This window comes from Prunus persica, chromosome G8, assembly GCF_000346465.2.
Source record: "Prunus persica cultivar Lovell chromosome G8, Prunus_persica_NCBIv2, whole genome shotgun sequence".
Classification (NCBI taxonomy): domain Eukaryota; kingdom Viridiplantae; phylum Streptophyta; class Magnoliopsida; order Rosales; family Rosaceae; genus Prunus; species Prunus persica.
In genome coordinates, this window is record NC_034016.1 from 3,050,897 (window position 1) to 3,065,295 (window position 14,399).

General features: G+C 37.6%; 3 protein-coding genes across 6 annotated transcripts; 2 read left to right on the top strand and 1 right to left on the bottom strand.

The window, feature by feature from the left end:
- LOC18766512 (UPF0496 protein At1g20180) lies at positions 5,048-7,320 on the top strand. Of its 3 annotated transcripts, none has more exons than XM_020570542.1 (3): positions 5,048-5,559; positions 5,748-5,936; positions 6,032-7,320. In XM_020570542.1, exons 2-3 carry the CDS (start codon positions 5,897-5,899, stop codon positions 7,084-7,086), a joined length of 1,095 nt encoding a protein of 364 aa, XP_020426131.1. In that variant the 5' UTR covers positions 5,048-5,559; positions 5,748-5,896; the 3' UTR covers positions 7,087-7,320. The 3 variants fall into 3 exon arrangements, with proteins under 3 accessions (XP_020426131.1, XP_020426130.1, XP_007199021.1); XM_020570541.1 differs by having other exon boundaries at positions 5,048-5,252; positions 5,348-5,936; XM_007198959.2 differs by having other exon boundaries at positions 5,048-5,936.
- LOC18766297 (probable acyl-activating enzyme 1, peroxisomal) lies at positions 8,258-11,759 on the top strand. Of its 2 annotated transcripts, none has more exons than XM_007199716.2 (3): positions 8,258-8,497; positions 9,129-9,448; positions 10,057-11,759. In XM_007199716.2, the coding sequence occupies exons 2-3, from the start codon at positions 9,251-9,253 to the stop codon at positions 11,521-11,523; spliced, it is 1,665 nt and encodes a 554-aa protein (XP_007199778.1). In that variant the 5' UTR covers positions 8,258-8,497; positions 9,129-9,250; the 3' UTR covers positions 11,524-11,759. The 2 variants fall into 2 exon arrangements, with proteins under 2 accessions (XP_007199778.1, XP_020426340.1); XM_020570751.1 differs by having other exon boundaries at positions 8,419-8,506.
- LOC109950741 lies at positions 12,224-14,297 on the bottom strand. Its single transcript, XM_020570753.1, has 2 exons — positions 14,008-14,297; positions 12,224-13,489 (listed from the first exon to the last, which is right to left on the bottom strand). Exon 2 carries the CDS (start codon positions 13,484-13,486, stop codon positions 12,404-12,406), a length of 1,083 nt encoding a protein of 360 aa, XP_020426342.1. The 5' UTR covers positions 13,487-13,489; positions 14,008-14,297; the 3' UTR covers positions 12,224-12,403.

Consider the following 14,399-nt stretch of genomic DNA (forward strand, 5'->3'; position numbering starts at 1 on the left):
TTGCAGTAGAGTGACAAACACTTGACTTGTAGGCAAGATGTATTTCAGCCTGCAATTTCATTGGAAAACTTCGATTTCCTCTCATTTGTATCCTTGCAATCAAATTAGACTAAATGATTAGAATAATCAGTTTCTATCGAATTCTATATGGCCTATCATGAATGCATAGTTTTTGTTTTTCAAGTTTACCCTCTTTGAATGTAATTATTTTTTCCCAATAAGAAAAAGGGTAATGTCATCGCCTTCTTCCATAATTAAAAAACAATTATTTAAAAATTGAAAAGAAAAAAAAAACTAAGTCTTTCTCCCTTCGTCTTCCTCTTCCGCGTCAAGCCCCCACCCCACCACCCCAAAACCCATGTAGAAAAAATAAAACAGAGACACCCATCTCATGCAGCCAAGGCTGCCATGCCATATAATGAAGAAAAAAACAAACCCAAATCCTAAATTTCATATCATAAAAACAAACTGCACCAAATAAATCAACTGCTATTGGGTGAGTGTGGCACGGCAAAAGGACTATTTTTTTCAACCAAATTCCAAAGATTATTCGGAAGAGAAAAATTGGGTTCAATTGTAAAAATATTTTCTGATACATTCCTTCGATATATATTGGAATTTATTTCAGTAGTAATAGAAATAAAAATGGGGCCGCGCCGCGCCTCCACCAAGAATGGGGTGGGTTTGGGCTGAGACAGTTGGAGAAGGGAAGAGGCTGAGACAAGTTGGATCAGAGAAGAAGGCCTGGGTTTGTTGGTGGGGTTAGTTGGGTGTGGGTTGCGGTGGGTGTGTGGCTAGGGTATGGTCGAGTGGGGTGGCTTGGTGGGTGTGGGTACTGGCGGACTCAAGAATTGTTTAACAGAAGTGTAATTTTGATAGGCTAAAAACTTTATAATAAAAAAAAATATTGACAACTAAATATCATTATAATTGAAACATTAAGGGTCTTAGGCTATGATTATGACTAATTGACTATAGTATATCAATTAATATAGAAATCAATATCAAATCATCAATTAATCTAATGAAAATCAGTATCAAATTATTAATGAAATAATCAAATCATAATTGATTGTAACTCGACTTGTGAGTCGCACAACCTCTTCATTCTGAGTTTGCTACTAATCATATGAATACAACAGAGAGAGCAAATTAGAAAAAAAAAATTAAGAAAATATTTAAAACAAAAACAAATTTCGCCTTTGCTCAAGAAGAAGAAAAAAAAAAAAAAAGCATCAAACTTACTTTGGAGTTGTGCAATTGGTGTTTGTTCCCTAACAAAAACGGTTGCTCAAAATTGGTGTTAATCCTTTATCCTCCCAATCCCACATAAATAAGGAGTTGTGCAATGTAAGAGTTTTCTTTTCCTTTTTTTTTAAAAAAATTTAAAAATCCTTGTTTAAAAAGAAGAACAACAAAAGCTTGTTAAAGCCTCTTTCTGAATAGCCTTTTATCATGTTTTAAGTAGCCCATATCAGAGTTTGTTAAAGCCTACGTTCAGTGCAAGTCCAGTTTCCTGATTTTTATTTATTTATTTATTTTTAACTCTGGTCTAAAATGACATCGTTTTGGCTAGGATTTTTATTTTATTTTATTTTATTTTATTTATATAAAAAAAAACCTTAGTTTTGGTTGATGTAATTCATCGAACAGGTTGAGTGCACCACCCAACCTCACCAAAGAGGCAAGATGTAGCGCCTGCAGAGGCTTTTCGGGCGAGGGGAGGTGCAGCTGCACCTCCTTGCGCCTTAATAGATCCGACACTAGGTGTGGGGTAGGGGGGTGGGAAGAGGGCCGTTGATGAATAAAGTGGGAGGAACTTAACGGGGAAGGAGGAAGACAGAGAGACTTAATTTACTATGTGTAATCAATTAATTAAATATATTTTTATTTTATTAATACATTTAATAAGGGTAAACTTTAAAAACAAAAGTTAGATTGTCCCGAGGGCGGGTCTCCGTCGGGTATGGGGAGGGGATGGTATTGGCGTCCCCATCCCCAAACCCGACCTGAACATATATATGTTTATATTTAAATAAATAAATACATAATTATAATGTTTATGTTTAACCCTAAGTTAACATCCCTCTCCTAATTCTTCATAATCTTCTCTGGAATTTTCATATTGATGTGATTTTGAATAGTTGAGTTGAGCTTTATAGTTAATTTGGATGTGTTGAATGATAATTTAATATGAAACTTAATGTTAAAATGTATGATAAATATTTTTTATGCAAAAAAAATTGGGGATTCGGGGTGGGTATGAGAGATAGTCCCCCAACGGGGATGGGGGCAGGGATTTTCCGAAACCTATTAACGAGGATGGGTTCGAGGATGGGGGCAGGGATGGAGAGTGGGAACGGAGATGGTATTGTCATACCTGGCCCCTACCCAACCCGTTGCCATCCCTAGTCTAAACTGCAGGGCATAAGGATTTCTTATACACACAATTATGATGCCGTGGGTATGGGGGATAGTCCCCCAACGGGGACGGGGATTTCCCGAAACCTATTTACGAGGATGGGTTCGGGGATGGGAGCTGGGATGGAGAGCGGGAACGGAGATGGTATTGTCATACTTGGCCCCTACCCAACCCGTTGCCATCCCTAGTCTAAACTACAGAGAATGAGGATTTCTTATACACACAATTATGATGCCGTGGGTATTTGAACCTAAGACCTCTGGTCTGCAAGTCAATGCCCTTTTCCACTGTGCTAGACCCCGTTGGCAGAATGCAACCTAATAGTTTCATTGATGTAGGACGAAATATGAGTCAGTTATGATGTGAAAATTTAATTAAAATAAAGTGGCTCAAGGTTGGAAGGAAATCATGCAAGAGAGGAAACTTCCAATTAAATGTCAATTATTGCGCTAGGAAAAGAAGAAAGGCGTATTGTTGAGATTTTCTAATTGATTGAGGAAGTTTGAAGCAATTATGGTTCTGTCAAGATTTGTATTTAATTTAATGTTTAATTTTATATTTTGAAGAATAAATTATCTATTAGGATATTATTTTCCTAATATGATTTTTATTATTTTCCAGTTAGCTAAGTTTAGGAATATTCTAGAACCTAGAGTTTCCTATGGTTTTAAGGTTTCTTTGTTTTCTATTTAAGCTAACTCATGGAGTTGTATTTGAAGTTTGTTCATCTTATTTTCAATCAATATATTTGAGGTTTACTCAATTTTTATAGTGGATTCCAGTTTGTTGGTGGATTCCGACATTGTTACTTGTAGGGTTATCATTCGATCTCCTTATCCCTTATATCTCGCTGCGTCAGTTGGTATCAGAGCAGGTTTTTCCTGACTCGAGATGCCTCCAATGGCTCGTCCAAATGAAGAAGATATCACCCATGGAGACGGGAAACCAATCACTCTTAGAGAACTGTAGGGCATGAGGATTTCTCTCTCACACACAACTATGATGCTATGAGGATTTGAACTTGAGACCTCTAGTCTGCAAATCAAGGCCCTTTTTCCACTAGGTTAGACCCCGTTGGTAGAACGCAACCTAATAGTTTCATGAATCTCAAAGATAATTTGTGATAAAAAGCCTAATTTTATAGCGGATGAGGAAAACATGTAGGAGACCAAATGCATAACAAATTTTGAAGCGTGACGTGACACTGTCACATGATGTTATATGTATTATAGTATTAATGGATAACACATAATGAATATATCATGAACTTAGATATACACGTGTTATAATATAAATAAATGATACTACAGTGTGACGGGTTCTCACATCATTTTCGCACTTACATATACGTATATATGCATTATTATCCTCTTTTTTTTTAATAACAAAAAGGCTATTAGCTCTACGCATTAATTAAGGATATTTGGGAGAAGAATGCCAATTTGCCAAACCAAATGCATGAGATATGCATGATCCCTCCATCACATATGTTGAACTCTCCACGTTTATTCCTCTCTCTCTCTCTCTCTCTCATTTAGAGGTTGAGTATCTTGTGAAATCTTTCCTTACGTGCATGGGACTTTCTCCCATATATCTTCTGTAAACCTGTAAACTGCAGTACCACATGTCATTAGCTAAAGGCTCCACGTGTGTCCTAGCGCTGCATTTTGTGTTCAATTATGAGACGCCATGTCTTTTTAATCACACAAGCCTTTTTCAAATGCATTGATTTGACAAACTCAAAAATTGGTAGCGGTGTTCTAACTTCTACCCCTCAAATTTCAAATAACAGGTTTCAGGTTTGCCTGCCTGCCGGTGAAGCATCGACGCCCCCTAATTATGTCATTCCCATATTTCACGACCTAATCTAGTTATGTGAGCTCAATGCTACTTCCCCTCTACATGTTTGTTTAAATGTCGGTTAAGCCCTTATGTTAGGGGAGAAAAATACGTAGAATGGAAAATTAAAAACAATTTAAATTTGTTTTCCCACTCATTTCTTCTTCAGGTGATCATTTTTCATCGCTATCTTATTTTTCTCATCTTATATTCGAAAAGAGGGGAATCGAACTTAAGACTTTAAATGTTCTTAACCAATGAAGTACAAAACCCGTGCCATCTTTTTTCCTCTTTAAATCTTTAACTAAAAGAAAATAACTACAAAGAAGAAAACAAAAACTCTACAGAATCGAATAAGTCTTGCATCTTTGAACCTTTGTTTATGTCATTGAAGTTTATGTCTATTATACATGCTTCTCGTTTTCGAGACACCGACCAAAGTTTTATGTGCTCCAAATCAAAGGAACAATGATGCAAAGTGTATCGAGGGAGGCAAAGTATTGATATTTAGAACATGAAACCAAATTTATTGTATCTTGCAAATGGTGGCTCTCATGCATGGCAGTTTCTTGGGGACTATGGTTTCTCATTAATTAATTAGGTAGATATACATCTACATATACCAGAAAGTTCTACAAATTATGTCACATTTGCCAAATTGATGACAGTAGATATACTCTAACAGATAATGCTTCGATTAAAATAGAAATTTTTTTTATTTTAGATAAAGCTCTCGCACGCTTACAACTTACAATAATGATCATAGAAATATTTAAGAAAAGAATAACATATACGAAAGAAAGAAAGAAGCATTGATTGATTAATTGATAACGAAAATGTGACAATGATAGATTCCTAAACACATAATTAATTAGGGATTTGGTAGCAGTTGCATGACAAATATAAATATATATAGCTTACTAGACATCAATGATTGAGTTTCAAAATTGGTGATAGCCCATGCAAACATATCCAGAGGTGCCTCTATAAGGTGTGTACGTATACCTTCCCAAAACTTATAATTAACTTAGTTTATTTATTTATTTGTTTTATATAACTTGTATACATGAGAATTTCATCTTGAAGGGTACAATGGCCATTTTGATTGTAGGCTTGTAGCAGTGTTTTTTGGGCCTCCTTGATACTCCTCTATAGGTTATGTATAACTGTAAGAAGAAAATATACATAAAGGCCAAAAAGAGAGGCCAAAGAGGGCTGTGTCAGATGCAAAAAATGTCCTCAAGAAGGGAGGACTCTTCAGCAAATTTAGCCTTAAAGCTTGCAAACAAATTGGAGAAGTAACTCATCTCTCTCTCTCTCTCTCTCTCTCTCTCTCTCTCATGAAAATATTAGAGTTACGAAAAAGACAGCGTGAACTACAATCCTTAAACAGCCTTTAATAAAGCAGAGATATATGCAACAAACTAACTAGCTAGAAAGTTGAATAGCTAGCTCATTCAAGCCCTTCCTTGTTCTTTCTTTTAAGGTTCTTATAAGCAAGCCCCACAGGTGGGTTATGAATTCAAGATCATTATTAAATCTCTTCTTCACAAATTGGGAGCTAGCTCTTCTTCTTAACCTAGCTAAGATCGACATCGAGTTTGTTGTTGTTCCGATTAAAAGATCGACCTCAATATGTGGGCAAAACTTAAAGCTTCTTCAAAGATTGCGAAAGGTATGTTGTATATGTTTTTGTTTAATTAATTTTTCGGTTGAAAGTTATATCTTCAATTTTTTTTTCCCCTACAATTTTGGATTATTGGTTTTCAGGGAAGGAAGTGATAAGACAAGTTCGAAAAAGCTTCAATCTGAACGAGGAGTACCTGAGTGCATTTAGAACCAAATCATATGCAGACTTCTACAATAAGGCTCAATTGCTTGTAAACGAGCCATCATCTTCTTTTAGTTACAGCCATGATCACAAATTCTCAGAAGTCCTCCTAGAACCTGGTCAAGAAGCCATACCTGGTATTCTTGAATCCGAAATTCTTTCGAAGGTGCCTGAATTGAAAGGCCTTATGCTCAACTACTTTGACATCAGTGCTGAGGCCTCAAAAATATGTAGCCACCTCTTAAAAAGCATCAAACGGATCCAATCCAACTACCGCGTCGTTCAACAAGCACTTGATAAATTTGAGGACTACTCCCCGAACAAAATCAAATCGTTTGTTTCTGAGCTAAACTTGTTCATTCTCCAAAACAACATTAACCCTTTCTCAAATCCTAATAACCATGACTTTGAGCTCATTCATGACAAGTACTCGTTGGTTTTGCACCACCTGAAGTTGATGAGAAAAAAGGTGTCGCGGAAGATTAAGCTCATCAAATTTTTCAAAAAGGCTTCTGGGATTTGCATAACAGCAGCTTGCAGTTTGATTGCTATATCAGCTGTTGTTCTAGCCGTACATACTCTCACTGCCTTGCTCATGGGACCAGCCATCTTCAGCTGCCCATTTAAGCGCTTAAAGAAAAAGTTGAGTAGTATCCCGTTTTTGAGAAGTAGGATTCTTACCAAAGTCGGAGAGCAACTTGATGTAGCCGCCAAGGGGACTTATATTCTGAACAGGGATTTCGACACAATAAGCCGACTTGTGGCAAGGATTCATGATGAGGTTGAACACAACAAGTCAATGATTCGGTTCTGCTTGGAGAGGAGAGAGGATAAGTTTTCGTTGCAAGTTGTGAAGGAGCTTAAGAAGAGTGATATTGGATTCAGAAAGCAAGTGGAGGAGCTTCAAGAGCATGTGTATTTGTGTCTTGTGACTATCAATAGAGCTAGAGCTTTGGTTATCAAGGAGATGAAAAAATCTTGTGTAGACAATTGATTTTAGGAGTCTAGGAAGGTAGCTATATAAAAGTCTTGTACAGCATAGTAATTCAATATCTGTAAATTATACATAATTATACTACAGTATATATTGGGGGTTCATGTTTTTTTTTTTTTTTTTTTAAATTATTAAAACATAAAACTATTGTGTAAGCATCCGATCTATTTTGAAGACTGACATTGTCAGCTATAAAAAATAAAAAATATTTGACATTGTGTTTGGTATGCATCATTTCATTAGAGTTCGTATATCGTTATATGTTATTTTCAAACCTAATTGGGATAATCCTCTCGAGGGGAAGTGATGCTCACCCCAACTTTATTTCAAGAAATGTGCAATCTGGAATGAAGTCAGTACGAGTGGTGTTTGTGACTAGTCAAATACCAATAGGGTTGTTTGCGTACAAATTTGGCAAGTTACTATAAAAGAACCATGAAAAAAGGACAATGAAGCCAAATGCGGACAAGAAACATCGGCAAGACAACAACCACACAAGGATCCAAAAGGGGACCACTAACATGTTCTTATCACAACCTTCACAGATTCTCGGCCTTTTCCCATATATTTCCAAACAACTGATTCAGCCCCATTACAAAAAGATTGAACCAAATATCTTGACGTGTATATATATATTTTATCAGTCAATACAATAATAATATGCAGACGTCCACATAGAAGAAAATATGTATATTATTATATTAATAATATTATTTGTATTATATTTAGTGACTACTTTATTGGCTATCACTTAATACAGGTGAATTTAAGAGAGGTACTCTGCATTATTAGAGTTTTCCATCTTTACAGTGTGAGTGTTTTATTTATTTTGTTATGGTTTAGTTTTTTTTAAGCTTTATCTATTTTTGGTTATTTTGAGTTTGCACTTTTATAGTTGGGATGTCTATGCCAGAGTTTCTTCAATCCTACGTTAATAGAGCAGTCCCAAATTGTCTTGATTTTGATGTTAGATTGCTTTATTATTGTAATGACTCTTTGTAACTAGTTCCTTTTTAGACTGAATTATGAATGTAATCTTGAAATTTTTATATAATTAAAAAAAAAGAAGGGTATTCTACAATATTGTCAATAGATGTGGTACACTCATTATATATGTGTATATATGCTGATTTTTGGTTTAAATTCACAATGTAAAATAGGTCTTGCAATAGAATAGGAAGAAATTGTCAAATCTCTTGGTTGTCATAAACATCTTTTCAGTATTTATTGAAAAAGAGAGTTTTTTTTAATGAAGCAGGTGAAAAGAGAGAGATCATAACTGATTTTTTTATAAAATTTCTTTTTATATAAATATGATGACAGTGTAATGCTGATTAGGCTCTCTTTCTCTTCGGTCTTCACTCTGCTTCTCAACCACTCGCAAGTCACAACGGCAACACAACAAACCCAAGTAAGATAGGTCTTTCTCTCCAATCTGATTGCTTTGGTTTATAAATTCTGATGTGGGAAAGTTTCATTTCTCTTCATCTTACTTTGCTATAAAAGATGTGGGTTAGTTTGAAATAGGAATTTGGATTGTCGAGAAATTTTTTCCTGATTGTGGGTTTTAATCTAGATTATGAAAAAACAAAGACATATATAGATTAAGAAGAAAAAAGATTCTGCTCTGTCCAAGCAAAACATGAAAGCTGATATGAAATCTACAACATAAATAGATAGATGAATGCTTGATTTTATGAAGCAGAATGGTTTTGGTATTGTTGAGATGGTCAAATGGTATATAGGTGGAGCTTTCTCTTGTCCATGTACAGATAGTCAACAATTGTAATATGAAAATTCAATCTTTCCCAAGTCCAAATGTGGGCGGTGAAATGAGCAGATTTTTATGCTAATCAAATTCAGTATTTCCCATACAAAATTTCAACCTTCGTTGTTTTGGCCCTTTATCTTCTTCCCAAGTTTTGTATACTAGTCAAACACTTACCTTTTCATTCCTGTGATAGTTTCTTGTGCTAGTTGTGTTATTTTATATCTACAATTGATTTCTTTTCTTTTCTTTCTGATACTGGTGTATAAAACAGAAAAGAACCGATGACTGATAACTCACAAGGAAAAAAATTATATTGAGTTTGGAGGTTTATCACTTCTCAGACTATTCCATCACTTAATTCAAAAGGACAGGGCTGCCTGACTGGTGACATTGATGGAGGGTTCGATCAGGTGTTCCGCTAACTACATCCCCCTCTCTCCAATCAGCTTCCTGGAGCGCTCGGCCATAGTCTACAGAGACAGGCCTTCTGTTGTATACGGAAGCATCATCTACACTTGGAGAGAGACACTTGAACGATGCACCAGACTCGCTTCTGCTCTTTCCCAGCTCGGAATTTCTCGTGGAGATGTGGTTTGCAACAAACTACTTATTTCATGTTATTGTAGAAGTTTTGCTCTGTTTGTTCCCATTATTGACTACTTTGCAATTTGCATCTTCATTTTTTATGGTTTCAGTGGTTTGGTTTGTTTATTTGCTTTTTTGTATTTCCTTTGGGGGAAGTTTGGATTTGTGACATGTCCCAATATCCAATCAACATAGTGAGGGAGAGGAGGTTGGTTGTGATTATTTGAGTCCTGTGGTTCTCCTTGCTTTTAGATTTTGATGATGTTTTTTGCGTCGTTACTACCATGTTCTGGCCACTTTGAACACATTTGTAGCTGAAGTAATTGAATTTTAAAGTTTCTCCTTTAAGAGTGATTCACCAAATCCATGTTTATTTTGGCCATCCTTCTGTATCTCCATGAGATTCAGTCTAGCCGATGATGCGCATGTGCTGCTCACAGTGCAACACTTTTTTCTCCCTGAATTTCTTTTCTAATTACCCTCTTCTTCACATAAGGCTTGGGGTATATAAATCATTAAAACTATTGATTTCTTTCCTTTCTTAGATTTTACTCCTCTTTGCCTTATTCTTCAAGCACCAGTGCAGATTAATTCGTGATGTCCTTTTCCCACAGGTAGCTGCATTGGCTCCAAATATCCCAGCAATGTATGAGCTCCATTTCGGTGTTCCAATGGCAGGAGCAGTTCTCTGTACACTTAATGTACGCCATGATTCACAAATGGTGTCAGTATTATTAAAACATTCTGATGCCAAATTCATTTTTGTAGACTACCAACTTTTCCATGTTGCTAAAGGAGCATTTGACATCCTGTCCAAGACTAGAACCAAGCTACCTGTTCTAGTCTTAATCCCAGAGAGTGATCAATCGTCCCCTGAGTTATGCAACCCCATTTCTGGGAACTTGGAATATGAGAGCCTATTAGGAAGGGGAAAACTCGATTTTGAGATCCGACGGCCAAAAGACGAATGGGATCCAATTTCACTCAACTACACTTCAGGTACTACATCAAGCCCAAAAGGTGTCATTTATAGCCACAGAGGTGCCTATCTCAATTCATTTGCAGCAGTTCTTCTCAATGAGATGCCCTCAATGCCTGTGTATTTATGGTGTGTGCCCATGTTTCATTGCAATGGCTGGTGCCTCACTTGGGCCGTGGCTGCTCAGGGTGGCACCAATATCTGCCAAAGAAATGTCACTGCAAAAGGAATATTTAGCTGTATTTCTCAGCACAAGGTGACCCACATGGGTGGTGCACCCACCGTTTTAAACATGATTGTAAATGCACCAGAAAATGAGCGAAGGCCACTTCCGGGCAAGGTAATAGTCATGACTGGAGGTGCACCGCCACCTGCCCAGGTACTATTCAAGATGGAAGAACTAGGGTTCAATGTAACCCACTCATATGGTTTGACAGAAACTTATGGTCCTGGGACAGTCTGCAGTTGGAAACCTGAATGGGATTCCCTTCCTCGGGTTGAACAGGCAAAGATCAAGTCTAGACAGGGGTTGCAACATCTTGGCATGGAGGAACTCGATGTTAAAGATCCTGTGACCATGAAGAGTGTACCATCTGATGCAAAAACCATGGGTGAGGTTATGTTCAGGGGCAACACCGTGATGAATGGATACTTGAAAGATCATCAAGCAACAAGGGATGCATTTAAAGGTGGATGGTTTCATAGTGGGGACTTGGGGGTGAAACACCCGGATGGTTACATAGAACTAAAGGACCGTTCGAAGGATATTATCATTTCTGGGGGCGAAAATATTAGCACAATTGAGGTGGAATCAGTGCTTTTTAGTCATCCAGATATTCTTGAGGCAGCTATTGTGGGAAGGCCTGATGAATATTGGGGGGAGACACCTTGTGCATTTGTGAAGTTGAAGGATGGCTGTAAAACTGGTAGAGAGGAGATTATTAAGTTTTGTAAGGATCGGTTACCCCACTATATGGCTCCTCGAACAGTTGTTTTTGAAGATCTGCCAAAGACTTCGACCGGGAAGGTGCAGAAGTTTGTATTGAGAGAAAAGGCTAAGGCCATGGGAAGCCTCACCAAGAACACCATCAGCAAACTGTGAAGCCCCTTGTTGTAGCTGATGACAGTTTTATTTGACAGTTGTTTCTTTCAAGTTGTAAGTAAGCATTGTCAATTGCCATTTGTTCTGCTACTTCATCCACACTTTTGTCCTGTGAAATTTAGTAATGGGAACTTGTAAGTGTGCCACTTTTTAATTCCTCTTTTTACATTAATGCAGGAAAACTTTTGTCAGTTAAACCAGAAAATTTTAAGTTGGATTGAATTCATTCTGATCCAGAAAGAGTGTACCTAAATTCGGCAGAATTAATAACTCCAGTTAAGATCAAATACAAAAGGCTAAATTACATCTTTTAGTCTTCCCTTTTCATCAATTCTCTTCAAGCTAAACTTTGGGCCATGAAAACTCAACTTCACTGCACAATACAGTAGGTGTTCTAAAGCTTGTAAGAAGGTTTCAAATCCATGTAAACATATTGTTCATGACCAAAAACTATTATGTAATGTATAAACTGAAATTAGCTTAAAACTGCAAACAAAAATTTGTCTACAAACGCGTGCGTTTTACTTGAGGATAGTCCAGAATTAGGATTGATTTCTCCATCAAATAACTGCAAAATTGAAAAAATTGAAATTAGCATTAAAAAAATGTGGCTAACAACATACGTTTCACTCTCAAAATGAGCTGCAGGGTTTCAATTTTGTTGATTTAAACCATAATGTTTTAATATTCGAACAATTTATATATTCTGTGAATTTGACCATTTAATCTTATGTTAAATTGATCACGTGTCAAGTGTTCTTATGTTAAACTAAGAAATGAATGAACATGATTCTCCAGTATCAAACAACACTTCAACAAAACTATTAACAATAGTCAACATGACTTCCACTTCCTCATTTCTCTGCCACCCAGTGAACACTCAGGTCTGCCCCTGAGTGCAATTTTTAGCAATATGCCCCGGCTGACTGCATGTGTAACATACACGAGCACTGCGATTAATACAATCTCTAGCCATATGTCCAGCTCCACCACAATGGTAACACTCCCCTAGCCCACCTTGTTGACCAGATGCAACTGTGATGTCTTCATACAGAATTGTCGTTCTCTGTTTCTTTCTAATACCACCATGTTTACCCGAGTCATAGCTACTCTGAGATGATGTCTTCCCTTTGCCCTTATAGTCTCTTCGTTCATCCTGGTACAGTCTGTACGGCTCAATACTATTCTCGACTGCCATGGCACAGTGTACCGCCTCAACTAAGGTCTTGTGTGTTGAGCGAACCACATATATGCTGATATGATCAGCCAATCCCTCCTCAAACCGATGAGCTGTATACTCCTCATCAAACTCCGGTGCAAATCGAAGCAACTGATAGAATCTGAACGCATATTCCCTTACAGTTAGGGACCCCTGTTTAAGTTCGAGGAACTCATGTTGTAGCTCATTTTTCACAACATCAGGAAAGTACTTATCATAAAAGAGAGCCTCAAACTCTTCCCAATCCATCTCGGTCTCATCCTTGGATTTGACCACAGTATCCCACCACACACGTGCCTCCTTTTGTAAGAGAAAAACGGCTACCTTCCTTTTTTCCACACTTGTGATTTCGATTATACTAAAGCAGTTCTTCAGGTCACGAATCCAGTAATCCGCCATCATGAAATCACTCTCCCCAAAGAAAGGTTGAGCTCCTAGTGTCTTGAGCTCAATGATCAATGCACACAATCGAAAATTAGTAACATGTTCAGGCAATGGAGGATCCCCAGAAGCAGGTGGAGCAACTCCATATCCTCTGGCCCGTAAGAACTCAACAAACAACTTCGTCGTATGCACATCCAACGGCACGGTAGGCACAGGTGTTGCCTCATGCGAAACTTCCGGCTCCTGCTCAAAATCTTCCGGAACCTCTGAAACAACCTCTGTCTGTGGTAAAGCTCCGGCTCTACTTCTGCCTCGGCGGCCTATGCATCTTCCTCTTCCTCTTCCTCTTATTGGGTCCATTTCCTACCAGAAAACAAGGCCAACAGTTAATTAAACATTTGAATACCCACTCTAAGATAAACAAGCATTAAATTCAGACTATTTCAAGTTCAACAACAACAACAAAAAAGACTCTTCCAACTGAAACTTAATACCTCACTTAGATCTAACAAAACCCGCTTATCATAGTTAACCCCCGACTCTCTCGGAGCTAACCTATAGTTCTCACACAAACGTACCATCCATGGAGAATTTTTTTTTCTTAAGCGCAAACAAGCCTGAGCACACCATAGATAAAAGACAAAAGTCACAATAGACAAAAGTCAATCAAACTATCGAAAATCTGAGCACACCCTCTTGCTCAGGACATAGTGGACTACACACCGAGCCAAATACATAAATTCAACAGTTCCCCACGGGCCTCCCCGCTGGTGGTTTGCTGGAGTAATTTTTGGACGACGAAAAACTTCAAATAACCAGTCATAGTTTATACCAAAATGAAGAAGTTTAACGACTAAGAAACTTTGGTTGTTGGACCATACCTGAAAGATGGGCGGAAGTGACCCAAATTGCCGGTCAAACTCACAGTGGCCGGAATTTGAAGAAATTTTGGAGCTAAAATCAGCAGCGTGAAGTGGCAAACCGGAGCGAATGATCACTAAGCGATGTAGAGGGGAATGATGAGAACATTTAGCAACAAAAATCACGGCAATCGGAGGTCGGACGAAGCCGGTTTCACTCCGAGAAATACCCCTCTGTCGAGCTCAAGTGAGAGAGCGAAGAAGAAGGGGAAGGGTATCAGAATCTGTCTCATGTTTTCCCCTTTTCCAGTTACTCGTGACATGGTAGGGGTGTTTTTTGTAGTTTCACATACATAAATCATTACACACCTTGAGTGAATGACGTGGCAAGTGAACCCACTTCCACATAGATA